This window comes from Peromyscus eremicus, chromosome 20 (assembly GCF_949786415.1).
Source record: "Peromyscus eremicus chromosome 20, PerEre_H2_v1, whole genome shotgun sequence".
NCBI classification, from domain to species: domain Eukaryota; kingdom Metazoa; phylum Chordata; class Mammalia; order Rodentia; family Cricetidae; genus Peromyscus; species Peromyscus eremicus.
In genome coordinates this window covers 35293030-35319909 of record NC_081436.1, presented here as the reverse complement: position 1 = coordinate 35319909, position 26880 = coordinate 35293030, and the positions used below count along the sequence as shown (strand labels likewise).

General features: G+C 39.4%; 1 protein-coding gene across 1 annotated transcript in view; it reads right to left on the bottom strand.

Annotated features, from left to right (window-relative positions):
• Positions 1 to 7633: 7633 nt before the first annotated feature.
• The window catches only part of Tmem71 (transmembrane protein 71), a 36851-nt gene continuing 17604 nt past the window's right edge, over positions 7634 to 26880 (bottom strand). The window contains exons 5-9 of the mRNA XM_059247465.1: positions 25515 to 25700; positions 21683 to 21758; positions 14415 to 14476; positions 14255 to 14315; positions 7634 to 9848 (exon numbers count right to left, since the gene is read on the bottom strand). Coding sequence (XP_059103448.1) covers positions 9833 to 9848; positions 14255 to 14315; positions 14415 to 14476; positions 21683 to 21758; positions 25515 to 25700 — 401 coding nt within the window. The 3' untranslated portion in view covers positions 7634 to 9832. The remainder of the gene's footprint in view (positions 9849 to 14254; positions 14316 to 14414; positions 14477 to 21682; positions 21759 to 25514; positions 25701 to 26880) is intronic.

The following is a 26880-nucleotide window of genomic DNA, read 5'->3' as shown; positions in this document are numbered from 1 at the left end:
GATACAGTGAGAATATGGCCATCTGCAAACTAAGAAGAGTGCCCTTGCCAGACACTGAATCACCAGTGACTAGGGCTCAGACTTCTCAGTCTTCAAATTCATGAGAAATAAGTGTTTTTATTTAAATAATGACATATATCATTTTATCTAGCATCCAGAACTAAAACTTCCAATGAACAAGGTCTTCAGGGCATCCTGTCACCAGTGGCTATATTATATTCTTCTTGTTTTACACAATACTTTCTTTCTCTACTAGACAAAGTTCTTGAAGGCAGGTGTCAAGTCTTAAATCATTGTTTAAGTGCCTTAGTTCTTGCAGCAGTATGTTCTCAAAAAAATAACAGTAAATACTGGTTGAATTTTAAAAATTGAGTTACTCTCTCTACACATACTTTTGTACTTTTCCCCTTCTCTTTTGGTACTTCAATGAAATATAAACTACACAAAGATTGTAATCTAAAGGCATGCTTTCTGGGAAATCTGTATATGAGACAAATTCTTGCATAGCACCCTAGTCACCTTTGAAAGATGGTGAGACCTTTTTGTTTTGCAAATCAGTAAAGAAAATTAAGCATTCATTCTCCTATCCAATAAAAATAGAACCACAATCCATACTCCAGTACCAGAGAGCAGGTATCACATCATACATACTAACAAACAAATGAAGGCACAGCTGAACTGGAATGTCATTTTCATCCCCCAATGAATTTAAGGTTTTAGCAGTGAGCAGAAACAGCTGTTGACATCCAAAAATTTTATTGTGTTCCTCTCAGTGAAGAACTTAGAAAACTTTTGAAGTAGTTGTGCCCCTAAATCTCAAAATTTAAAAGAATTAAGCCTCCACAATCAACTCTCTATAAGCAGGAATGCTGAAGACTGGGTGGAGAAAAACTCTGCAAGACAGATGGTTTCTTCTGCAGGAAATCTCTATTTTCCCCAGTGAACAAGCTTCCTAGGTTACAAGGAGTGGAAGCTGGAGAAAGGACGTGTATAGCAGAGACCCCAGAGAAGCATTATATAAGCAAAGAAAGTCAGGCCATGCTCCAGGATAGTATTTAGAGTATACAATGGCAGTAAAAGTACAAAGCAAGGCACTGAAGGATTCATCATAAAAATCAGGACACTGGCAGGGGTGTGGATGAGTGTAGCTGGAGGTCTGCTTGTATAGCTAGCAAGGTCTTACTCTTTTCGTGTCTGATGCTTACAGGACATTTGCCTTTAAGAATTTACAAATGTAATGCTTTTGTCCCACCCACCTCTCTGCCTTTCCAGTACTTTTACCCTAGGACTGCCTGGAACCTGGGGTGTCCCTAGAACCAGGTGTTTTATTGGGGGGGGGTTGTTTGTTTGTTTTTGTTTTGTTTTGTTTTGTTTTGTTTTCTGGCAGAAGCCAAGTTCCATGAGTAAACAAACCAAACCAGGTTGAATACTTAGAGCCCTCTACCACATCAGCATGGCTCCTGGACTGAGCACCAGAGCCAGACATGGCCTATGCTCTTGCAGGTTGTGTTAGGGGCAGTAGTCCTCTCCATACTCACCACGCTTGCTGCCAAATGCCACATCTGCCACCAATACCCTGACAGTTATTGACATCACTCACTGTCTGGAACAGGGGCTGGGAACCATTCCTGGTAGGTGAAGATGGGGATGATGATGGCTTTATAGAGGACAATTACATTCCGCCTGGGGCTGGTGAGGTGGAGACAATAGAAAGCAGGGACCACTTCTTTCTATGAGTTCCATATTTAGACTTTCCTCACTTCCCTTCATGTCTTACAGTCTAAAGACAGTGATGCCTCAAGCTGCAGAGACAGAAATGGCTAGTACTTAAAGGTTGACCAGTAGTCCACTTTCTGATACTAACCACCAAAGTGACATGACCATATATTTCTCAATGATTTTGAGTGGCTCCCTACTATCCTAGGATAAAGCCTGACAATGTATATATGTGGAGAAAAGGCCCCTGTGATCAGGACTCTTGATATCCTTTCCTGACCTTCTTTCTCTCCACTTTACTAAATAATCATCATATTTGCCCCTCTCCCTGGGCTGCTCTGTCTCCCTTGTGATGACATCTCTGAGCTGCAGGACCCTGGATTTCACATGTGACTCAACAGAAGACTTTGCCAAGTTTCTTATAAAAATAATTCTTAACAATAAAGTGTGTGATCTTGCTGTAATAAGAAAAAGGACAAATTTGTGTATTTTAGCTCCTTTTCCATATTTCTAGTATTTTAACAATATTTTTTTTAACATTTTAAAATAATTTATTGATTCTTATATTATGTGCATTAGTATTTCACCTGCATATACGGTGAGAGGGTGTCAGATCTCCTGGAACTGGAGTTTACAGACAGCTGTGAACTGCCATATGGGTGCTGGGAATTGAACCCAGGTCCTCTAGAAAAGCAGCCAGTGCTCTGAAACACTGAGCCATCTCTCCAGCCCTCAATAAAATATTTTTAAATAATGCCTTTCTTAGTGAGAAAAAAACTAAATTAATATGACATGTCACAATAGCAGAGACCTAATTTGTCTGAATTGGTATCACATTGCCAGGCACTATCCTGGCTCTTGACCTATGGTTGGGTTACACAAATACTCACCGAACAAATATAATCTTGATTGTCAACTTGTTCTGCTTGATTATCAACCAATAGGCGTGCCTCTGGGTAAATCTATGAGAGTAGTTCCAGTGAGGATTAATTGAGATCAGAAAATCTTTTCCCAGAGGGGACAGCACCATCCAGTGATATCCCAGATATAGAAGTCAGGTCCAAGGAAAAAGCAGTGATGTTTACCTGCCTGTTTTCATTACTTCCCAGTAAGTGTATCTATACTGTTGTCATGGCTTCTGCTCCCATCCTATGCTACCATCAGACTCTAGCATCTTCTGGTTCCAGAATGGGCTGAAGCCCAGTAGATCACCAAGAATCCTCCAGGACCTCAGCACCACATTGGTGCTACTAAGATTAATGTTTCCAAATGAACAGGAGAGAATGACTCCGTGCCATCTCCAAGTCTCTCTAAAACCCATGTCATTTTTGCTTTAAGACTATTCACCTTTATAAAGAGTTTCATGTGTAGCAACTATTAAAGAAAAACCACATTCCTCTACTCCTCCACCTAAGATGTCAACCAGAGGAAGTGAGTCCCTTTGTAGGTTCCCATCTGATTTGATTATTCATAGCGATTCACCATAGCTACCTGGTTGTGTTAAAACTTTTAATAACTGAAGGCCAAACTCAGAAAATAAAGTGTTATTTACACTTAACAATTTACAAGAGAACATATCAAAAGAATATAATGCACGGACAGATGAATCAATACCCAGAACAAAGTTAATGAAGAGCTAGATGGATTCTGTTGATGTGGAGTTTGAGTGTATCTTCCACCCTCCACACATGTGGATAATAGCCAAGAAGGTGTCCAAATGCCACTCTTGACAGATTTTTTGGAGGCTTCATTGTGGGATGTCTCATCCCTAATGGGCTTGAGAGCCAGACGGCTCAAACAAGTAAAAAAAATACTTTCTGAGAGCCAGCCTGGGTCTGCCTGATGGTCTTAGCAACAACAGCGGAAACGTGATCTGGAGATGACCTGGACCAATGAGAGACAGCCATGTCACACCAACAAATACATATTCATCAGACCTCCCCCCAGGGTGGGGTGGAGGGTATATAAGGCTTGCCTCTTCCTGAATAAACTGAGCTTGTTGTTTCCACATTCTCCCAGAGTCTGTGTGGTTTGACTCTGTGCCTCCTTGGCCCCCACCCTCAAAAGGGAACAACAACAAGGACCCTGCTACATCTGGTGCCAAAACCCCGGAAATTTGGTACTTGAACAGGGTCTGTTTGTCTCCCTTTACTCATGTGCGGTGCTGGTTGAGAAGCCCCCTTGAGCGGTATATTTTGGTGAGCAGGCCCCTCTACGTTATGTAAATTTGGTCCCTTCAGCAGGTAAATACTGGGACCCCCACTTTCTTCTTTCTGTTTGTCTTGTTTGTGAGTCTGTCTGTACAGCAGGGTGGCACACACTTTTGTTCAGGCTCGCCTGGTGTTTCCTTATAAGAACTGGTCCCTCAGGAAGCAACAGCCACCATCTGACTATTTTTAGTTGTATATGTGTATGTATATGTATATATGTGTGTGTATGTGTGTGTTTGTGAGTGCATGCGTGTGCTTGTGGGTTGTGATGCCTGGAGAGATGGATCAATAGTTAATACTGCTTACTCCAGAGATCTTTTCAGAGAACATGTGGGAACCTGATCTTTGGATAAGAGTTCTGTTCCTGGCCAGAAAAAGGGTAGTGGCCTCAAGAGTAACTCTCCGATTGTTTTTCATGCCCATTTTGTTGACTATAATTGCTGGCCTAAAGTCCTCCTCTACTGAGGCCCACAATAAGCACTGCCAGAAACAATGTAACACTAACTTATCTATTGCCTTCATTCTATCCGTGACTGTTATTTCCTCTGCCTCTGCTGGCAAGGAGAGGCATGAGAATAGGCGTAAAGTGAAGGAAAGGGATGGAAAGAGAGGAAATGATTGCAGCAGCATCTAAGCCTTTACCGGCAGCCCCTCTCTCTGCTTCCCCCCATGCCTCGAGTGGCTACCCCGCCACTACGGTATCCATGGAGTGATTTGCCTGGAAGTCTGCCTGCTGAGATAGCTGTTCTGCATACCTCCCAGCCTGTTCTACCTATGGTGCCACACATGCCCACCATGGCGTTTCCAGTTAATGTGGGCCCCAATGCGGCTAACCAGCCATGGATACCTACCCCTCTTGCAGACCTGTCTTTGGACCGTAAGGCTGCTAATGAATCAGGTCCTGACTCATCATATTTTGAGCAAGTCCTACGGCAATGGACAATGCATTTACAGACTTACTATGACTGGCACCATGTGATGAAGGCTGTGTTGGAGCCTATGGTCTTCCTTAATTGGCGAGCTGCCTATGATGACCAGGCTGAGGCTCAGGCTCGTTTTAATATACAGATCAACATTAGTATTTCTCTTGAGATGCTCACGGGCCGAGGACCATATGCTGACCCTGTCATACAAGCCCAATGGCAGTACTCTGTTCCCTATTAACCTGGGGGGCAAGGATATGCTTACATTTTTCCCCAGAATACCACCACACTGATATGGATACCCTCCAGAGATGTGCGTCCAGCAACAGACCAAGAGACTTTGGACAAAGAAGAAGCTTCAGAAGGATAATGTATGATTTGCCCTGCTACTGTGGTATTAGTAAAGGTCATGTCATCACTGGCACGTGACCCTAGATATTAAGCAATTGCCTCACCCCCTACAAGGTCGATTATACATCACCAGAAAGACTTCGATTGGCACAATAAAAATGACTGGGGTCCCATCCATGTCCTTGACATTAAAATTTTTGACTAATCCTTCTCTTGTTTAAATATCTTCTGCAACAGGTTCACCAACAGAAGGCGGCCACAAAGGCGACCCTACAGGTTTTATTGGCTCTCAGACACCTAGATCAAAGTGCTCCTAGAGAGATAATGCACGCATGGATCACTGAGATACAGAAGGCTACTGCCTGAAGCCCACCACCCAGACAGCTCTCCAGGATTGATGCTCTTCCAGGGCTGGTAGTCAATGACAGCTACGAGCTTGTTTGGCAAGCCAGTCTAAAACAGGCACAGTCCATTATGCTGAGCTCTCCTGAGGTGGGGTCAACAAGGTTAGGGCAATGCACCCTAGCTCCCACTGAGCATGTCCTATAAAATAATAAAAAGGGGTGGATATGTGGGATGACTCATCCCTAACAGGCTTGAGAGCCAGACGGCCCAAACAAATAAAAAAAATACTTTCTGAGAGCCAGCCTGGGTCTGCCTGATGGTCTTAGCAACAACAGCTGAAACATGATCTGGAGATGACCTGGACCAATGAGAGACAGCCATGTCACACCAACAAATACACATTCATCAGACCTCCCCCCAGGGTGGGGTGGAGGGTATATAAGGCTTGCCTCTTCCTGAATAAACTGAGCTTGTTGTTTTGACATTCTCCTGGAGTCTGTGTGGTTTGACTCTGCACCTACTTGGCCCCCACCCCCAAAAGGAACAACAAGGGCCTTGTTACACTTCATCATATGTGTTATGATCACAGTTATCTCAGTCTTTGAATCTATTATCCTTCCTGGTATGGAGAGTTTAGTATTCCAGGCTTCTAAACATGTTTTGCTCTTTCTAATGACCAGCCCTCTTCCTTAGGCTGCCTAGGAGTTCATCAAGAGTGTCTTCATTAGACTAGAAGATACAACTGCCATCTAGGAAATCTCAATGGGTTCAGCAGTTCTGTGTAGGAAGCTCCCATTAGCCTTGCTACCCAGGGAATTGCCAGGGTTCTAGTAGCTCTGTGTCAGAGAGCAGGGACAGGGACCAAGTGCATATTTCTTATTCTGTTACAAAATCATAAATGTTTTGTCACAGTTTCATGTTTTATACCAACTTTAAATAAAAGGGTTGGGAATAGTTGATCAGTTTAATCCTCTTATGACCCCATATTTTGTGTACCAGATAAGTGATGCTGGGGTTGGAGGTCATGAGTCAGTACTAAGCTGGCTGTAAAATACAAGGCATACTCCTACCTTACTCCAGGTCTGAGAGGTGTTATATTTTTCCCCTGGCAAACTTTGGTTGTTGTTTTGGGGACAAATATATCAACTTCAGGAAGCAACAGATGTTTTCTCAGTCCATTTAGCAATTATGAATACCTTGTGGCACCCCTGAAGGAAAAGTTACCTTGTGGCTCTTCTCCAGTAACATTTAAGACAATGAACTTCATTGAGATAGTTGGAAAAAAATAAACACAGGTCACACTCCAACAACTTCAAGAGGGCAGAAGAGCTGGGCTGTGAAGCAGAGGCAGTTAGTAAGTGATGTGGAAACTTACCAAAAAATCCAGCACCTGCTTTCTGGAGAACACATGCTTAGAGTTTCTAGGTCCTTGATAACAGTGGAAGAAAAGAAACCTTGGAGACAGAACCACCTAATGGATCGATGATCACATTGTCTTACAATCTCGTTCATAACACTTTTGAAGCTCTATTGGGACAGAATGGGAACACTATTGAGAAAACTGGACATCCACATGCAAAAGGATGAAATCAAATCCTTAACTACCAGCATTCAGCAAATATACCTGTCATAAATAACTACCGGAAGACAGGATTAGCTGTGCTCACAGTTCTGAGCATTTCAACCCATGGCTACTTGAAGGCAAACATCATGGTAGAGAGCTAGTGCTGAAATGAAGTTGCTTACCTCCAGGCAGCTTGGACAGGAAGGGCCAGGTCCCAACATGCCATTGAAAGGTATGTTTCCAGTGACACATTACCTCTCTAGGGCCACTTTCTAAAGTTCCTACCACTTCTCAACCATGTCATCAGCTGTTCAACATGTGAGCCTGTGGGGACATTCCGTATCCAAGCTGAAACATATCACATCTAATAATCAACTCAAAATGTGTTGAAGTCCTAAATGTAAGCTCTGAAACCATGGGAAACAGGAGGAAAAAAAAGGCTTGTTGATTTTGGCTTCTGCAATGATTTTTTTTATTACCACACTAGAATCTCAGGCAACAAGAATAAAAATAAACATGTGGGAGTATATTAAATTAAAAACTTATGCACAGCTAAGGAAACAATCAACAAAGTGAAAACACAAGCAATGAGTTTAGAAAAAAATATCTGTATTCCATCTATCTCATAAAATAATAAGACATTTATACAATGTGAAGTGAAAATATACGGTTGGTCTTGGAGACTCATGACTGTCATCACAACACTCAGAAGGCTGGGACAGGAGGATTGTCATGAATATAAGGCCAGCCTGAGTTACATAGCGAATTCTGGGCTATCTTTGGGCTGTAGAGTGAGAGATCCTATCTCTGAAACCAAATACCAAAAAAAAAAAAAAAGTCAAAACACAAATAAACTAGTAAAAACAAATGAACAAAAAATCCAAATAATCAAGGTCATTAGATGTGTGAAAAGGTATATGGATGTAGGTAAATATAAATTATATGACACACATACTATATATGTAAGTTGATGGTGAGTCTACTTACTTATTAGTATAATTTCAATCAACCAAAAATGTCCAGAAATAAAAGTGGTGTTATATTAGTTACTTTTTTATTGCTTTGACAAAACACCTGGCAAAGGTAACTTACAGAAAGAAGGGTTTATTTGACTCAAAGTTTAAAGGGATACTGTGCATCATGATAGGAAGCAGAAGCCTGGGTAACTGGTCACATTGTGTCCACAGTCAAGAAAGAGAGAGAGAGATATGAATGCACATTCTCAGCTTCCTTTCTCCCTTCCTTTTTTATTCAGTCCAAGACACCAATCCATAAGATGTTGGTACCCATGTTAAGGGCAAGTCTTCTCTCTTCAGTTCAACCTCTCTAGAAACAACCGCATAGAAATACCTAAAGGTGTGTCTCAGAGGTGATGCTAAATACAGTCAAGTTGACAATGAATATTAACCATCACAGATATGAAAGGGGTTTGTTTGTTTTGTTTTTGTTTTTTTGGCATTATCATTTTAAAGTAAATAGTTTTCAACACACAGAAGTTTCTCACTGGAGGATGTAGCATAGAACATCCTCAGCAGACCATATCTGAAATTGCCTGGTGAGAGGTAAGAAGGATAAGTGTCTTCTATAACTTTTCATCCAATTATATAGTTTCACCATTTTCTTGTGTTTTCAAATACTAATTTTTCCTTTATTTTGTCTTTAAGGAATTTTTATGTATCATATTTTAATTACAATTTGAATGATGATCATTGTTCCCCAGAAATTAAAAAAAAAGTAGTAAAGAAAATCATTCAAAAGAAGAATTCCTATTCCAAAATAACAGCTCTCTCCTGCTCATTTTCCATCAATGATCAGCTACTCTCTTTGTTTCCCATCATGTAAATGAAATACCCAAGGCATAATACTTAGTAATGGAAAAGGAGTCCTTTGGCCCACAGTTCTGGAGGTTCAAATGCATGGTGCCAGCATCTGCTTCATTCAATGGTTTCAAGGTGGACAGCATCACATCACATGGGAGTTGTGAGAGGAAGAGATCATATAGCAGGACAGAAAGCCAGAGCCAGACTGAGGGTCTGACTGTTTATACATTCTCAGGGAAGCTCCCCAATGACCAAGGACATTCCACTGGTCCTATTTCTTAAAGGTCCCACCACCTCTTAACATTGTCATACTGACAATCAAGGTTTTGACACATGGACATTTGGAGACAAACCACAGCACCTCTTATCACATCTAACATCAATGCATGTTTCAAAGGAGATAAATTTTTGCAACATTATATTGTATGTGCAAACTGTGCCTATTTCCTATGCAGCATGTATTAATTATATAAGCTTGTTTGCATTGTTTGGTTAAAGTAGGTCAGCAAAGCATAGCTGCATGCTGGCAGACCACAGCCTCTCATGTTCCAAGCCTCTCACAAAATTCTCTAATTAAAATTAATGTTTCAGGTACACCACCTTAGGGATAACAGGGGAGCGTTACTCCAGGCCGCCTCTGCTCTGTCACATTCCCCTGTCCCTTCCCTTTCAACTGACAGTGTTTGTGAATGAAAGAAAATTTAATATTAATGTCATGAACCAATTACTATTACATGTGGAAATTGAGATTTTAGAAAGAAATTACGTTGTCAAATTAGAGGTTTTTTTTTTTCTTCAGTTATCCATTTGCTCATTCCCTTCCAATAAAGTGGTTGATTCATTCCAAGCAGACCACAAATTACTGTTTCTGGATATTCAGAAGACATTCATCACCAGCATTCTTCAAGTGCTATCAAATCTAGATTAGAGAAGGAGACAATGAATGAATAATTCATACACACACACACACACACACACACACACACACACACACTGCAGTATCTAATCATACACAAACCAGCCTAAACAATCACAACTAGGAAGAGTGGAGTCTCAACTTAGGTTCACTCTACATCGATTTTTCCCACTGGCAGTTTTCAGTGCGCTTTCCTCTGAAACCAGGCAGGTTTTAACCTTTGAAGCCCACCACAGAAATTGGCTAATTACCATTTTGTAATATTTTTTCATTTGCACCATCTCAGGAGTACAGCCTAGAGCAGTGATTTTTAACCTTCCTAATTGTACGACCCTTTAATATAATTCTTCATGTTGTGGTGATCCCCAGTCATACAAATTATTTTCATTGCTACTTCTTAACTGTAGTTTTGCTACTGTTATGAATTGTAATGTAAATATCTGACATGCAGGGTATCTGATATGCAACCCTTGTGAAAAGGTCATTAGACCCCCCCAAAGGAGTCCCAACCCAAAAGTTAAGAGCCTCTAGCATAGAGGGTAACATGGCTGCAGTTTCCATGTCTTAACTCTATAAAGTTGATTAATTCATGTATCATTAGCGTGAATGAAAAGTCTCCATCTAACAGTAGAAAGCACATGTGTATTCTGGTTACTTTGGACTGTTAACTTGACACAACCTACTCACTTGAGAAGAGAGCCTCAGTAGAGGAATTATCTAGATCAGCATGTCTGTAGAGAATTAACATAACTGTTAATTGAAGTGAGAAGACCCAGTCCATTGTGGGCAGCACCATTCCCTAGGCAGGGGAACCCTGGCTATATAAAGAGTGAGAAAAAAAAAAGCCAGCTGAATGAAGGAAGGATGTATTTGTTCTCTTTGCACTACACTGTGGATGCAATGTGACTAGATGTTTCAGTTCCTGCCTTGATTTCCCCTTAGTGATAGACTGTAACCTAAAATTTTAGGCCAAACAAACCCTTTCTTCTCCTATATTGATTTTTTCCTCAGGGCATTTTATTATAGAAACATAAAATGTTCATAAAAATTATATGAAGTTAGGACAACATGCTGCCTGTTTTGGTGTTAGGATATCTGTCATAAATATGCAGAGCATTCATACTGATGATTAAAAATTCATTGGAAGCACATGATACCTGTGATGACCTTCATGAACAAGGGCTGCTCCAGCAATTTTGAGTAGATGAACAACACTCACAACTGTAGACTTTAAATTCAAGGAGGAAGGCAGGTGAAAAGAAATCGATTCATGATGTAAAAAGAGATATGACTTGAGAGGACTAAAATGCCACGAAGGAGGCACCTAATTGAATTCATTCTTTCATAGTGCAAGATGAATGTGAGAGGGCTGCAGTGTGGATGTCTGTTGAACTGAACTCAGTGATTTCCCTCAATTATTAGACCTTCATCATTGATTGTGAGAGGAGACTTATGAGTCATTCTTGACTCTTGATATTAATAACCATGTATGCGTCTCGTTATCTTTTAGATACATGCATGTAAAAAGGAGAGTTGTAGCATCTTTAATACACAGGCACAGAACTCTTTGCTGTAAAAGAAGTCCTTCATGCAATGATGCAGAAAACATATTTGGGCTGGTGAATATGTATAGAGCACCTACTATTTTGAAGGCATTGTGGTATGTACAGTTCTTGTTTTCACAAGTCTTCAATGTAAAAGAGTGTATACATGAAAGCTGGTGAGCAGGAAACAGGAAAATATAGAGAGACAATAAGAGGAGAAGAAGGGAAGGAGAGGAGGAGGAGGTAAAAGTATGTATATAAATCATCAAAGAAGAGATCTTTTCCCATAAAGGAGGATGCAGATGAGAATGTCAGTGCAAAATAGGCATGCAGTCTTGATGTATTTGCTTTCAGGAGAAAACAAGGAAGGAGCTCATGCCAGTAGGGAAGTGCCTAAAATCCAACTTGGGAAAATAACTGTGACAGGTCATATTACACAGTGTCTCTTCCAGGAAGGCCTGCCTGCCCACATCCCACACCTCTCCCAGTCTGGGGAAACTTCCTTTCTGGTGTTCACTTGGCCTAATTACTAGCTCCATACTTGTATTTACCATATAGAAAAGAATTACCCTGTCTATTGTATGTATGTGACTATGATTAAGCTCTAAAGTATTAAGACTGGCCACGTGCCTTGGTTTTATGACCTTGAGACTCATGATAGAGACTTATTTCATGACTGTTCAGATGAACTGAGCACTGTACTTGGTACAGAGCACAGTTCCCAGTAGAGTTTTGGTAGGTTAAGTGAGTCCACAAATCAAGAGGTAAAAGTTACAGAAATCATCTTTCCAAAGTTATCACTGTAAATGTGAAAAGAATTGCCCAGAGAAGTTGTTATGAGTACAGACCCCCCAGGAACTTGGATTAAGAAGGCCTAGAATTGGGGCAGAAGATAGCTCCTCCATGACTTTAAAGCATAGAGACCCTACCCTCACCCCCACTCTGAAGAATTCTGCCTTTTCCACAGAATTGCTATACACAATGGCCATTTATCTTTCCAATTAATTGTAAATTTAATTTTTTAATAAGAATGATTTATGTATGTCTCACTGTCTAACAAATCTTAACAATGCTATCACTACTAAACTTTGGTTTAAAAATAGCTATTTGGGTAAAAAATTGTTCTTGTTTGTTTGTTCATTGTGGTGCCTGAGATCAAGGCAGACCTTGTGCATTCCTAAGCAAGCAGCTCTATACAGCTGGACTATACTCCAAGCCACCTTCTTACTACCTTTTATTTTGGTGGCTCTGATGCTCAAATCTCGGGTCTTGAGCATTGCTAAGAAGTGCTGGGACCACTTCTGTTAGCCTAGCACTCACTGGTGTCAGCTTGGTACACAAAACTGAGCCACTATGGAGCATCACAAGATGAAAAGTAAAAAGAATATAAGAGGTAGAGGTGGGGAGCAGCACTGAGAATCCGGGTCTTATAGACATGACACACCCCAGTTGATGTTCTTGTGAACTCACCACAGTTGTGGTTGTCTACCCAAGATCTGTTTGAGACTGAGATCATCAACATTCCATCATGGGAGGGAGAAAGGCTCATGAGGCCACACCCTTCCCAAAGGGACTATTGACAATGAATGATAGTTAGGGAAAAAGTGTTGCTTTCTTCAGTGGTATAGCCACTGATAAGTTGTTCACACTCCAATAATTAACCTCCCATCTATGCTCATTTAACCTCAGTGGGTCACAGATACAAAAAGATAAGAAAATAGGAGAGGTACTTGGTAAGAAGGAAGGGTTCAGCAGGAGAAGAAGAGGAGCTGAAATAGGGTAAGAGTGGGGGAAAAGTGACTAAAATCATTATATATATTATGTAAATTATAGATATATATTCACATGTGAATGAATGAAACTGTCAAAAATAAAGAAGATCAATTCAAAATACTTGGTCCTCCCTAAAATACTGTAGGTAGGGCTGCATAAGGCAAGGCTGTGAACTTTCACTTAGGTCTAAAATGATCTAGAACTTAGGTAGGATGTAAATAATTGTCTTAGAAAAATTTCAAACAAATATAACTAATAAGAGTTAAAGAACAGGGACTTGAGAGATGACCCAAACACCCAATTATCTCACTATTAGATTGAAAAAATCTTAGATGTATCAATAGCTGTCCTCAGAAACCTGAATGGCTGGGAATTATGGGAAATGTCACTCCAAGTGTCAGTAAATTCACCATATTGCTCAGAGTTGTAAACAAACTCAATCTCCACTCACCCTACTGTGATTTCAGAATCAGGACTAAGATTTCATAAACTAGGATGCAGAGAGTCAAGTGCAGTGGCCAATAAACTGATTTGACTTGCAGACCCTGCTCTATCTTTAAGCCATGGTAGCTGGTTTCAACAAGCACAGTGAAGGTCAACAACACAGCCTGTCTTGCAATGAGATGGCACTGAGAAGCCTGATTTAAATTCTGTGAGCATCTCCCAGACCCTGGAAGCCCTCTGAAATTCTCATTAGGAGAGTTAGAGAGATTGTAGTCCGTAACAGATCATTCTACAGGCACTTTGCCAGGCATTTGGGAAGCTGTACCACAAAGACATCTTAATATGAGATGTTTAAAAAGTGCAGTGCTATGAATCTATAATGACATGTTTTAAAAAATTGAAAGGACACTGATTTTCCTATTATTTTCAATGTCTTGGGAGCCCTAAGATATAACTGTTTATTTTGAGAATAAAGTATAATTCTGACTACTACTAGGTTTTATTATTGAAAGAACATACTCTTCATATGTTGATGGGGACTGTTCCCCTATGTGGCCCTCACCACCTCTCACTCAGTAGAAACCTTCCGCAAATACCAGATTCTGTCATCCTTGATCAGACAGTGATGACATTGGAGGCAGCACTTACTTAGCACAGGCTATGGCTTTGAAATAGCTGGCAAGGCCGAGAAACAGTGACTTCATAACACCTTGGGTAGAAAAGAGAAATATATATTTATTTTTATTTAAGTGACCATGATTTGAGGAAATCCATTAATTAGAGCAGCAATCTTGGAAAAGTTACTTACAAGCTACTGTGATCATCAATGTGCAGGTAAAGATGCTGGCTAATTCTCCTCCCATAAACCATCTGAAAAAAAAAAAAAACAAGACTGTGTAGTTGTATCATATTAACCTTGCATTTCCAACTCATGCTGTGTTCCTTTAGACCAAGAATAGACTCTGACTGTCAATACTGACTATATAGACCCAAAATGAAAATAGTATGTTTTAACAAAAGGATAGATAGGGCAACAAAAGAGACCAGAAAACTCTGAACTAGAAACACATGGATACACTAAACAGATGTCTTTTTTTAAAAGATTTATTTTTACTTTTGATTATGCGTATGTCTATGTGTGTAGGAGGGACAGTATATGTATGTGAGTGCAGTGCGCATGGAGGTGGAGGTCAGAGGTATCAGATCACCCTGTAGCTGAATTACAGGCTATTATGAGCCACCTGATAGAGGTTCTGAAATCTGAACTTAGGACCTCTGTAAGAGCATTCATTCTTAACTGATGAGTCTTCTCTGTAGCCTTGTAAACTGATTTCTAAAAGAAATGTAAAAGTTAGACAATGGAAAGATAATTCGTTCAACAAATGGTCTTGAAATAATTGAACATTTGAAAGGAAAAGAATGAACCCTCAAGCATATATCTTATCTCACGTAACATTGAAATTAAAATGAGTCAGAGACTGCATTATAAACCCTGAAGTATAAAACTTCCTGAAGAAATCATAGATGAAAACTGTATGACCTTGTGTTTGGCAATGAATTGTTAAGTACGGTATGATGAAGTACAGAGCCTATGAAAGAAAAATGAATAATTGAACTTTCTGAAGATTAAAGAACAAAAGTTTTTCTCCAGGAAGAACAGTGTCAAGAGGATGAAAAGACAATGCACAGTCAGTTGAAAATATCTGCAAATCACAAATCTACTAAAGGACTCCTATCTAGGACACATAAGAACAATCAAACCTTAGCAGGAAGGGGGCTGAATAATAACAAAGTATAATGGCGAATATATGAAATACCATAATGAAAGTGATTACTTTGTGTGATAATTTAAAAATAAACCCCAACAACCAGAAAACAAACAACCTTCAAAAATGGGTGGAAAACGTGAACACACATCACATCTCAGCTAAGAAAATATGCATATGAAATAAGTATTTAAAGCAATATACAACATCATTTGCCATTAGACAATGCAAACTAATTTATCAGAATCGCTCTAACTGCAATGCTGACCAATGATTGTGCATTTATCAGAACAGGTAAGCCCCTAAATGGCCATAACAAGTGACAGAGAGGATGCAGGGCCATCATTGCTCCTGGGAAGGAAAATGGTGAAAGTATTTTGGAATAGTTTGGCACTTTTTTCAAAATTAAAGGGAGATTTATTATATTATCCTACAATTCCATTCATTGGTGCATATCCAACTCAGTTCAAGCCTTCTGTCTTTATATAAATTTTATTAAAAATTGTCAAAAGTTGAAGCAAGCAAGAAGTTTTTGACCAGTGATTATATAAACTGGCTGTCATACGCCTACACAATTGGACACTGTTGAGCAACAAAAAGTGAAAGGTCATAATGGCACATTTATTGTTGCTATAGGAATGCATGTTAGGAAAATTAATGGTTTTATACTTTAATCATTTGCATGAAAAGTCTCAGAACTGAGTGGCACATAATAAACCTTAATTTTTGATAATAAAAGATTCAATATTTCATGGAGAATATTTGCATCTATGTTCAGAAGGGATATTGGTCTACAATTTCTTTTTTGTTAGGTCTTTGTGTGGTTTTGGTATCAGGTTAATAGTGGTTTGTGTGCAAAAATAGGAAACATTCCTTCAGTGTTTATTTTGTAGAATAATTTAAAAAGACTATCAGCATTTGTATTGTTTGAAGGTCTGGCAGAATTTTGTGCTGAATCCATCTGGTACTGGCCTTATTTTGGTTTAGAAATTTTAATTACTTCTTCTATTTCACTAAGGATTATGGGTCTGTTTAAACTGCGTATTTCATCTTGACTTAACTATTGTTGGTCAAATATATCAAGAAATTCATCCAATTTATTGAGGTTTTCTACTTTGGTGGAATACAGTTGTTTTGTTTCATTTTAAATATGTCCTTATGATTCTCTGAATTTCCTCAGTGTCTGTTGTAATGTCTCCCCTTTTATCTTTAATTTTGTTAATTTGGATCTTTTCTCTCAATCTTTTGGTTAATTTGGCTAAAGATTTATCAATCTGGGGGATTTTCTCAAAGAACCATTTCCTTTGCTTTATTGATTATTTGTATTTTTGTTATTGTTGTTTCTAATTCATCAAACTCAGCCTTGAGTTTGATTATTTCTCTACTCTTTTAGAATATTACTTCTTCCAGCATTCAGATGTGTCATTAAGTTATTAGTATGAGTTCACTACAATTTTTTTTATATAGGCACTTAGTACTGTGAACTTGCCTCCTAAAACTGCCTTCATTGTGTCACATAGGTTTGGGTGTGTTGTGTTTTCATTTTTGCTCAATTATAAAATCTTTTAAATTTCACTCTTAATATCTGTCTTGACCCAGTTTTCATTCAGTAGTGAGTTGTTCAGCTTCCATGCCTAGGTGTACTTTCTGCTGATTCTATCGTTGTTGACAACCAGCTTTAATCAATGTTGGTAAGATAGAATGCAGGGGGTTATTTCAACTTTTTAAGTGTCATTTGAGACTTGCTTTGTGTACTAATATGTAGACAGATTTGGAGAAAGTTCCATGAGCTGCTGAGAAGGAGGTATGCTCTTTAGGGTTTGGGTGGAATATTCTGTTAAGTCAATTTGACTTGTGACATTATTTAACTCAAGTGTTTCTCTGTTTAGTTTTTGTCTGGATGACTTATTTATTGAGGCGAGTTGGGTATTGAAGTCACTGACTATCAGTGTGTTAGAGTTAAAAAAAATCAACCAGGATGTTGGAAACCTTGAGGATAAGATGCTGACAAAAGAAAAAAAAAACTGTATTACAAACGGATGATGTAACCTCACCTGGAGGAAAGCAAGAGGTGCCAACCTAAATAAATTCAGAAAATGGAGCTTCAGCTGGAACTCTCGGACCAGAGAGGGAAGGAATTAAGCATAACCACTGTGTTTGCATCAGTAAGGGTGCTTCTCATGGGAGTGTGAGTTATTAGTTTATCAACTTCTGCACATATACAGCAAGATTTAATCAATTCAGTGCGAAGTAGTGAAAATCATTTTCCTAACTGCCAAAGAAGAAGCCTGTGGATAGTTGAGGTGACAGGGAAACCTGGAATAAGTCACGTGGCATTGGGTTAGGGTTAGATTTATTAACATAAACAAACTTGGGTTACTATATGTGTATATATATGCATATATATGTATATAAAATTACCACACGTGCATTTCAAGATTATTAAATATGTACAAAATATTCCTCATTTCTGTCCACACATGGCCTAGAAGCAATGACATTCCAATACCAATGAGTACACTTGGCATCCTGATCTCGAAATGTTCTCTAATAAAAGAATTTTGGAAATTTCAGAGAAATGACTAAAGCTAGGGCAGATACAAGATGAGTCTGAATTATTTGTAATTTGTTTTCTAAAAAAATATGAAGAACAATGAAAATACTAAAGAATGATGATTCATAATGTATTTTGTGGCAGAAGTAATATTTACTGACTAGAAAATTAGGACAAAGGCATGAGAGGAACATAAACTTAAGGTAACTGAAGGTTTCTGGTTGAGCTGGTCAAGTGAATGTGAGCCCTGCAGCCAAATCTTATTTCATCAGTTCAAAGAGACACATACATTTTTTCAAATCAGGAGTCAATTTACAGACGATGGTGACTTACTATCAATGTCAATTACATGGTAGTACACTCTCACTTGACTATGTCTTCCTATTGTTATTCATCATTGCTATACTGTCATGATTTCAAGTAAACTGTGTACTTTGTTGGCATTATACATGTTGGTTGATTTTAATTACCATTAAATGGCTTTTTCTAAGAAAAGCAAAAGTCAAGTGTGGTAGTACATGCCTGTAATTCTAGCACTTGGGGGATAGAGTCAAGAGGTGTAGTAGTACACAGTCAGTCTCAGCTACATAGAGAATTAAAGAGTAGCCTGGGTTATAGGAAACACACACACACAGACACACACACACACACACACACACACACACACACAGAGAGAGAGAGAGAGAGAGAGAGAGAGAGAGAGAGAGAGAGAGAGAGAGAGAGAGAGAAAGTCTAAAGAATAAAGGTATATGAAAGGGCCAATCTACAAGATCACAAGAGTTCCTGATTGAAAATGGTAAGTATTGAGCAAGAAAAAAAATTTGAAAACTGAACAAACCATGGTGTTGAATTATAATCCCAGAGTGCAAATTAAAATTCTGTGAAGTGGGGATAGGATAGAGAGAGTGGAAGGATGAGTGCTATCAGAACGTGTTATATACATGTATGAAATTGTGGAAGAATAAATTTGTTAAAGCCCATTTAAAAAAATCCTTGATTATATGCAGATATAAGGAAATGTTTAGATTTTCCAGTTTTCACCTAATGGCCTTTTTCTACTCCAGGAACCACATTACATTTAGTCATCATGTCTCCTTAGGCTCCTCTGGGATATGACAACATGGTCCTGAAGACATTACTGGCTTTGAGGAAGACTTCTAATGCACTGGATGTCCTTCATTTGGGTTTTTCCTCATTTTTTTCATGGCTGGACTGGGGCTTGAGACATAGAGGTAAAGTGCCACTCTTACTACATCCTATCGATGGCACATACAATAATCAGTCTCATCTCATTGATGCTGACCTTGATCACCAGAGGTGGCACCAACCAGCTCTTGCTGCTGTACTTACAGAGACCATTTCTCCTCTTTTCCTTTATCTTCTCTTTGGAAACCATTTTTTAAACACAGTTCATACAAAAACGACATGGAGTGAAGCTCTACTTCTCAAGGCTGGATGCATTTACATAGGTTAACCCATGAGGAATGTCTCACCGACAGCCCTGTCAAATATGAGGTGGGGTTTCCTGACCAACTTGGAAGTTGAAACACACTAAGCTAAAAGAACGCTGACTGAAAAGATGGCTCTGCATAATTTCTTCTAGCTGTTATTGTACTAATGCACATTATCAGTTTCCAACTTGGGGTATGTAATGAAGAATGTTACAATCTATTTTTAGCCAGAGTGCCTCCTCCTTTTGTTCTTTTGGTCCCATTGTGATCTAAAATGTTTCTCAAACCTCATAATTAAGTGGGAGGCTTGTTTTAAAATACCAACTCTCACTAGGCCTAAATTCATATCTCAAGAGAGCAGATCTAGGAGTTGGTATTATAAAAATCAACCTTCCCAAGCAATATGGAGGCACTTGACCCTCAGGATGCAGGATTTGAGAACGTGTAGCATTTTCCCACCACAGTTCAAAGATTGTGAAGCTTATAGGGCTTCACTGTTGATTTTCATTTCACCCACTCCATCAAAATATCAATGAACTCTTGTCATTAAGGATATGGAAGTAAGGACAATACTTTGGTGTCCCTTCTGGATTGCTCATATTCTCTAAGAATTACTTTAAATTTTATCGTGTGTGTGTGTTTGTGTGTGTGTGTGTGTGTGTGAACTCATTTGTATGATTTATGTGTGCACGTTTTTGTGGTGTATGTGTGTGACAGGACAAGTTTCAAGAGTTGATTTTCTCTGTCCAATGTGGTTTCTAGGTATTGAACTCAAGACATCAGGCTTGTACTGAAAATACTTTTACTTGTTAAAGCATGCCATTGGCAGATTGCTCACATTCTTATAAGTAGAGATAGATTATTAATATTTGGATAACTGAACATATAGTAATGGGTCAGGAGTAGAAAGTGCTCTTAGTAAAGGAAAGCACCACACTGTCTACAGCACCATACTGTCTATAGTACCATGTTGTCTACAGCACCGTACTGTCTACAGCACCACACTGTCTACAGCACCATGCTGTCTATAGCACCATATTGTCTATAGTACCGTACTGTCCTCAGCACCATACTGTCTGTCTACAACACCATACTGTCTGTCTACAACACAATACTCTTTACAATACCATACTATCTACAGCACCATACTGTCTACAGCACCATACTGTCTGTCTACAACACCATACTGTCTACAGCACCATACTGTCTACACATAATTACAGGAAAGGTCTCTCTAATAGAGAATGTGAAGAGATTTCAGAAAGAAATGAGGTCATATGTTATTAGTTTAAGTGAAATAGATTTGTACCAGGCAGAGGGAACAAAGACTCTGAGGCATGAACAGGCTGAGTGCTGAAGGGACTTGATCATTTTCCTCGAATCTTGGGAAAAGGTAGACCTAGAAGGCATGACAAGAACATGTAGAATGGTGGGGGGTGGGGGATGTTAACATATGTGTAGTAAGGACTGAGTGCTGTGTATCCTGCAATGCTAACCTGGCTTCTCTGGAACCGACAGTGGTGTGAAAGTTGACAGAGTAAGAGAGAGCCACTTGTATCAACCCCAACAACAACAAAATAAATCCAGGACAGTATTGACAAAGGGTCTTTACACATAATTGCCTGACAGAAACTATTCCAAAAGACTGTACCCAGGCCCAAAAGTTTCTACCAGCCCAATATGACCTTACATACAAAGTGCTTCTACAGGGATATCTGCCCAACAACTTCCTTTCAACCTCAATACATCATTCTTATTATCAATCATTGTAGCCAAGGGTTGTTGCTTCAAAACACTTGATATAATTTCCTTTATTTCTCCCTTTATAAATATCACCTTCTCTTAGTCTCTGAATCCACCCATGGCTGCCTGTGTGTTCCCATGTAGCACTCTGCTGGTTCCAAATAAGTATTGGTATCCTTTAGAGAATATCTTTTTGATTCTTCTGTATTTTAGGATACAAACTACAACAGGAGAAGTGGAGACTCAGTGGGGACTTGTAGTATTCTGGAATGCATTTGAATGGGAACTTAGATTGTAACCATCCTTGCTCTCACTGCTTAAATAGAAGATAGCACATGGTAAAAATCCATTTCTAAGCAAGGCATGCTGGCTTCTGTACGTACTTTAGAGGATAGATGGGGTATGTAAAGAATAAAGGGCACTATCATCACAGTTAAATGAACAAGTTTTAGCTATAGCGCTACCTAAAATGATTTGTGAAAGGAGGGAACGAACTGATCCATCAATTAGACCTCCCCATTGATTATAAAATGTTATTGCAAGAAAGAAAAACTAGAATTACCTTGCACATGCAGAAACGATTAAGCACACTGCTAGCAGGGTTGCCCGAAAGGAGAACTTGTGCATCAGGCTGGCTTCTGCGGGAAGAAGAAGAAATGGATCATAGATTTCTGATTAAATAACCCTGGAGAACAAGTTCCTTCTAAAGCTGCTTCACAGTTTTCAAATGTGTCAGTTTAAACAATTGATCATCAGTAACAAGATAAAATCATGCCAAGTGGAGCTGGATTGAAGGCTCAGTGGTTAAGAGCATGCCTAGTACCTACATGGTAGGTAGCTCACATCTCTAGTTCCAGGAGATCTGATGGCCTCTTCTGGCCTCCATGGGCTCCTGCACAGACATAGTACATGTAAACTCATACAGACATGTACACATATGTAGATAATCATATGGGTCCATTAATTAGAAAATTACACAGTCAATGGATAAAATTTCCTCTCTTACAGCAAAACAAGAGACTATGCAACTCAAAACGCTTCAGCCTTGCCATTTGCTTAGATGTTGTAGAGTTTATGCTAAAGTCAGAACTCTAAAAATGTGATGATGATTATGATTGTGCCAACCACAACAATAATAAAAACACCTACAATTTACAGAGCGCTTCATTATTCACAAATACTTTTCATACACTAGCTTATTTCATCAGCTCCACACCATGCAAAGTAGGAAGCGTTATTGGATTTTGCAGATGAGTAGACCAAGACTGAGAGACATGATGCAATAGTCCAAGATCATACAGCTACGAGGTGCCAGCGCCAAGATTTAAAAACCACATCTAGACAGGACATAATGTTTTGTCTGAAATGAGGCATGGAAAGACAATTGGAACTTTGCATACTAGGAATCTCTAAAGACCAAGAAGACAAAAAGAATATGTATTATGAAATATTCCTTTCAAAACTCTGCAATCACAGAACTATTTCAAATTTGTCAATTCATGATGGGAAGAAGTACAAAGCTTCAAGCAGTTATAACCATGAGAATCATGACCTTGAGTCTCAGATTAATCATCTGTAAGAAATCAGAGCTGACCTAAAGATTACCACATAAAGACTTAAAAATAAATCTATGAATAGATTTCAACTTAATTTCCCTCAAATGCTTCAGGAGTTTAATTTTACAACAGTTGTTTAAAACTCAGAAGACTTTTTACTGTGAGTGTTTTTATTTTTGTGATTTATGCTGGATATGGGAATAGAGTTAGCTATAAATCTCTCTGAGCCCCTAGTGTAGGTGGAATCCTGAAGTCTGGCAATTCAAACAGGAGCAGTAGTAAATTATGTCACTCAAAGTGTGGAGGATTTATGTATACTGTGAATTAAATAAATTATTGTGGGTTCAGTGGAATGTCAACCATCCATCCACCTAAAGTGTGTTTGAATTATCCATCTCTCCAGATTGCATGTGCAATTAGGAAAATAAATTCATCTTGAGACACAACCAGGATCACTGGCTGTGTACACTGAAGTGGGTGTATCTTTGAATTTGACAAAGAGATGAGTCATGTGGCTTTGGACCTGTTACTCACTGCTCCTTCAGTAGCCATTGACTTGGTACCTATTTTGACTTTTCTTATCAGGAATCTGACCTTGATTTCTTCAACTTCTCCCAACCTGTAGATTCTCTCTCCTTGTCCTCCCACTTTACCACCTTCTATTTTCTTTAACATTTTTTTCACATTTAAGTTTTTTTTTGTTTCTTTTCTCTATTCCCCACTCGAAAAATATCTGCTTCTATGCAGCATCTATTTCCTGGTTTTGAGGGTAATGCCGTATTCTTAGTGGGAATTACTTTTTCTGATAGAAGGTAGAGCAGCTGGTTTCTTTTATTTTTCATCCCAGCATCTGACCCATTCAATGCCTTTTGGAACCTCACATACTTATCAGCAAAGTGACTGCTTTTGCCATGAAAATGGAATCCTCCCAGAACTGATGTAACAACTCTAGGTCTTATATCATAACTCTAAATGAGCAAAATCTCTTCTGACAGATTGGAAATCTGAAAGGTGTGTGTTTGCAGAGTCACAAGGCACCATCATGGGAAGATGGGCTCTGAGGAAAAATACCAACACAGAAGAGAGGGCAGGGTTGCAAAGACTGGAAAAATGGTCTCTGTTCGGAATTACATAAGTCAGTAAATTCTATCACTGGAACTCAGAAGCCCCAGCTAGTACAAATAATAGCTTGCATGCCAGTGTTCTTAGCGTCTTCTGTACCACCTGGAACAGAATGCTCACTCAGGTCCCACACAGGGAGAACAGAAATGATGGAGATGGCCAAGCAGGGCAGAGCCCAGTGATCAAGGAAAATAAATATTCTCAGCGAAGTTATACATGCAGAGTACCCTGGAATCATAGGAGAATAATTTACTCCATCCATCAACCAGGATGAGACAAAGAAGGCCCATCAGAGGTATTCCCATTTAGAGTGGGCTATGATGAAGAGTAGGGGTCATCCAGGTACAACAGATACAGCAGGCACCCCAGATACAACAAGAGCATGCATTTGTCATGGTCGCATTCTCTGCAATGAGTCTAAAGGCTTACTTCATCTGAGAATGTTAGTCTTCTTATCTGTACAATAAACCAGTACACTTCTGGATTGGTTTACCAAAAATCAGGGAGAACTTGTTCTGCCCAGGTACTGTATGGTCATTTTGGGATCCAAGGATAACCATGACCTTAGTTGGGGTCAGAGAATGATGAGAAACACAGGCAAGCATGCACAGTGGTGCAGCTCCTGAGCATAAAGAAGGAGTTTTGGGAAGCAGAATGATGAAAGCTAGGCTCCCTGGAAGAGGTGGCTGCTGAGTCTCAGTAGGTATTGATAGCCTGGCATTTAACCATGAAGTCAAAGCTAGGCTTTTCTGTTATTGAAACAACTGCACAGGCAACTTAAAGACCATTTAGGACTTCCTGAACAGCTGCAGTGAGAATATAATGCACAGGGCATATGAGTGAGTCTTTAGAGGGATGCTCAGTGGGACACTCTTCATTCGTGGTTTATAAAGGCAAATAAAGACAAGATTATTTTCATGCAATCTCTGCTCCCTGGAGTGATAACCTCAAAATCTGTTGAGTATTCATGTGGACAAGACACAGCAAATCCTTCGGGTCATTTTAGTTATTGCAAAGAAGAATTAGGATTATCCCTCTGCACAGACGCAAGGTTAAATTTCAGAGTTTGGCAACCTGCTTGTAGAGCCTAGTACATTTTTTCCTATGGTGGCTCATAGAGCTGTAAATTATGAGTGGGAGTCTGAACTTAAAATCTCTGCAAGCTCAAAAGAGCCAGCTCAGTTCTCCTCCTCTAGAAGAGAGACTGCATGAGAGTATCATTAACGTGCTACTGACAAACAGGAGTCAGCAGCAAACTGGTGAGCTTCTTCCATTACTCATGCTAAGATATACCAAGAGATGAATATTGCTTTCCTTCCCGGGGGCATAGCTCGAAAAGATGATTTTTTTTTTCTTATTTCTTCAAAATTTTCCCCTCCTTTTGAAGTATGTCAAACACACAGCTGCAAATCAAGAAGTAAATAATCAAGACCTGTGTTTCTTCTCCTCAGCTTTATCAAACCCTAATACTTATCAGACATCAAGGTTCTTGAAAACTAAGGCGCTGTAAACTCAGGGCTGCTGAGAACTCTGTGGGTACATTCAAAGGCAGGCACTTCCGCTGTGTCATCTAAACACCAGCAGGAGCTTAGGTCTCCCCCTTCCTCGAGCAGGTTGATACAAGTTCCTAAGTGCACATTAGTCAATTATTACAGCATTTTTAGGTGGCAAGAAAAAAGAACTCTTTGGGTGTGGCAAAGGTTAAAAAGGACTCACTTGAATGCGCCAGAATGGTCTTTTGGAAATGTCCTGATGCTTTCATCTGAGGCTGAAGAGAACAATTCTGGGAGCTTTCTCGGAGATGCTGAGACAGAACATGGCCAGAAGAGGCTTCTGGAATGTCTGTGGTTGGCTTCTGAGACTCCCACCCATCACTCAGAGAAGAACAGTCCAGATCACTTCCTGGGAAAACAAAAGAATTAATCTCTCTCTCTCTCTCTCTCTCTCTCTCTCTCTCTCTCTCTCTCTCTCTCTCTCTCTCTCTCTCTCTCCCCCCCCCTCTCTCTCTATGTGTGTATGTGAGTATACATCTATCCATCCAAGGATGCTGTTGTAGTTTTATTTCTGTTGTTATGATGAAACACCCTGACCAAAAGCAATTTGGGGAAGAAAACCGTTATTTGGCTTATAGTTCCAGGTTACAGAACATCATTTTGGGTAAGTTAAGGCAAATAACTCAAGCAACTAGTCACAGTACACCCCGAGTCAAGATTTAAGAGAAACAAGTCCACCCATACTGACTACTTGCTTCTGCTCAGCTATTCTTTCATTCTTATACTGTTCAGGGGTCCCAGCCTAGGAACTGGTGCATCTCACATTGGGATGAATCTATTTATAAGCAAGATAATTGCCCATAGACATGCTCACAGGCTAACTTGATCTAGCCAATGCCTTGCTGAGACCCTCTCTTTCCAGGTGACTCTAGGTTGTGTCAAGTTAACAATAAAAACTAACCAACAGAGCTGCCCTATTTACAGTTCCCAATAATCAGAACAATGGTAACACTGTCTACTGCACTAGTGGAGGAGGAGAGGAAAATCCTTCCTGGATGAGATGGTATTTTAATACGTCCCCATCTTTTGAGGTGTAAAAGACTTATCGTCAGAACACAAATAAGCAGAGATAAGAGGTGTGAGAGTTTGGTGAAAAAAAAAACCCAACTATAGCAGTGACAATAAAGAGCCCAGAAGGGTCCAGGAAAGTATAGTTCTACAACAAGATAGAGGACAGATCATAGAAAGCACTTTTACCACCTGATGAGTGGGGGATCCATTTATAGACAAGGACAGTGATGGACTGTTCCTTAGCAAGAGTGTCACCATGTACACGGTCATGTGGTATTTACCTAGGTAAAATAACATATAATTTGATATATATATAGTAAAATCCAGGTGGTCCTGGAAGAAATCATGAAATGGTATCCTAACATCCATGTAGGCAAGAAGATGGGTTATCTCACCCTCAATCTCCATGTGATGTTAGGTGGTGAATGAATTTATTTGAAGTATACATGTGAGCGTATGAGCTTGACATCATTACAACATTAAACTTCATAGCAAAGGTAACTCCTAATTTGTCCATT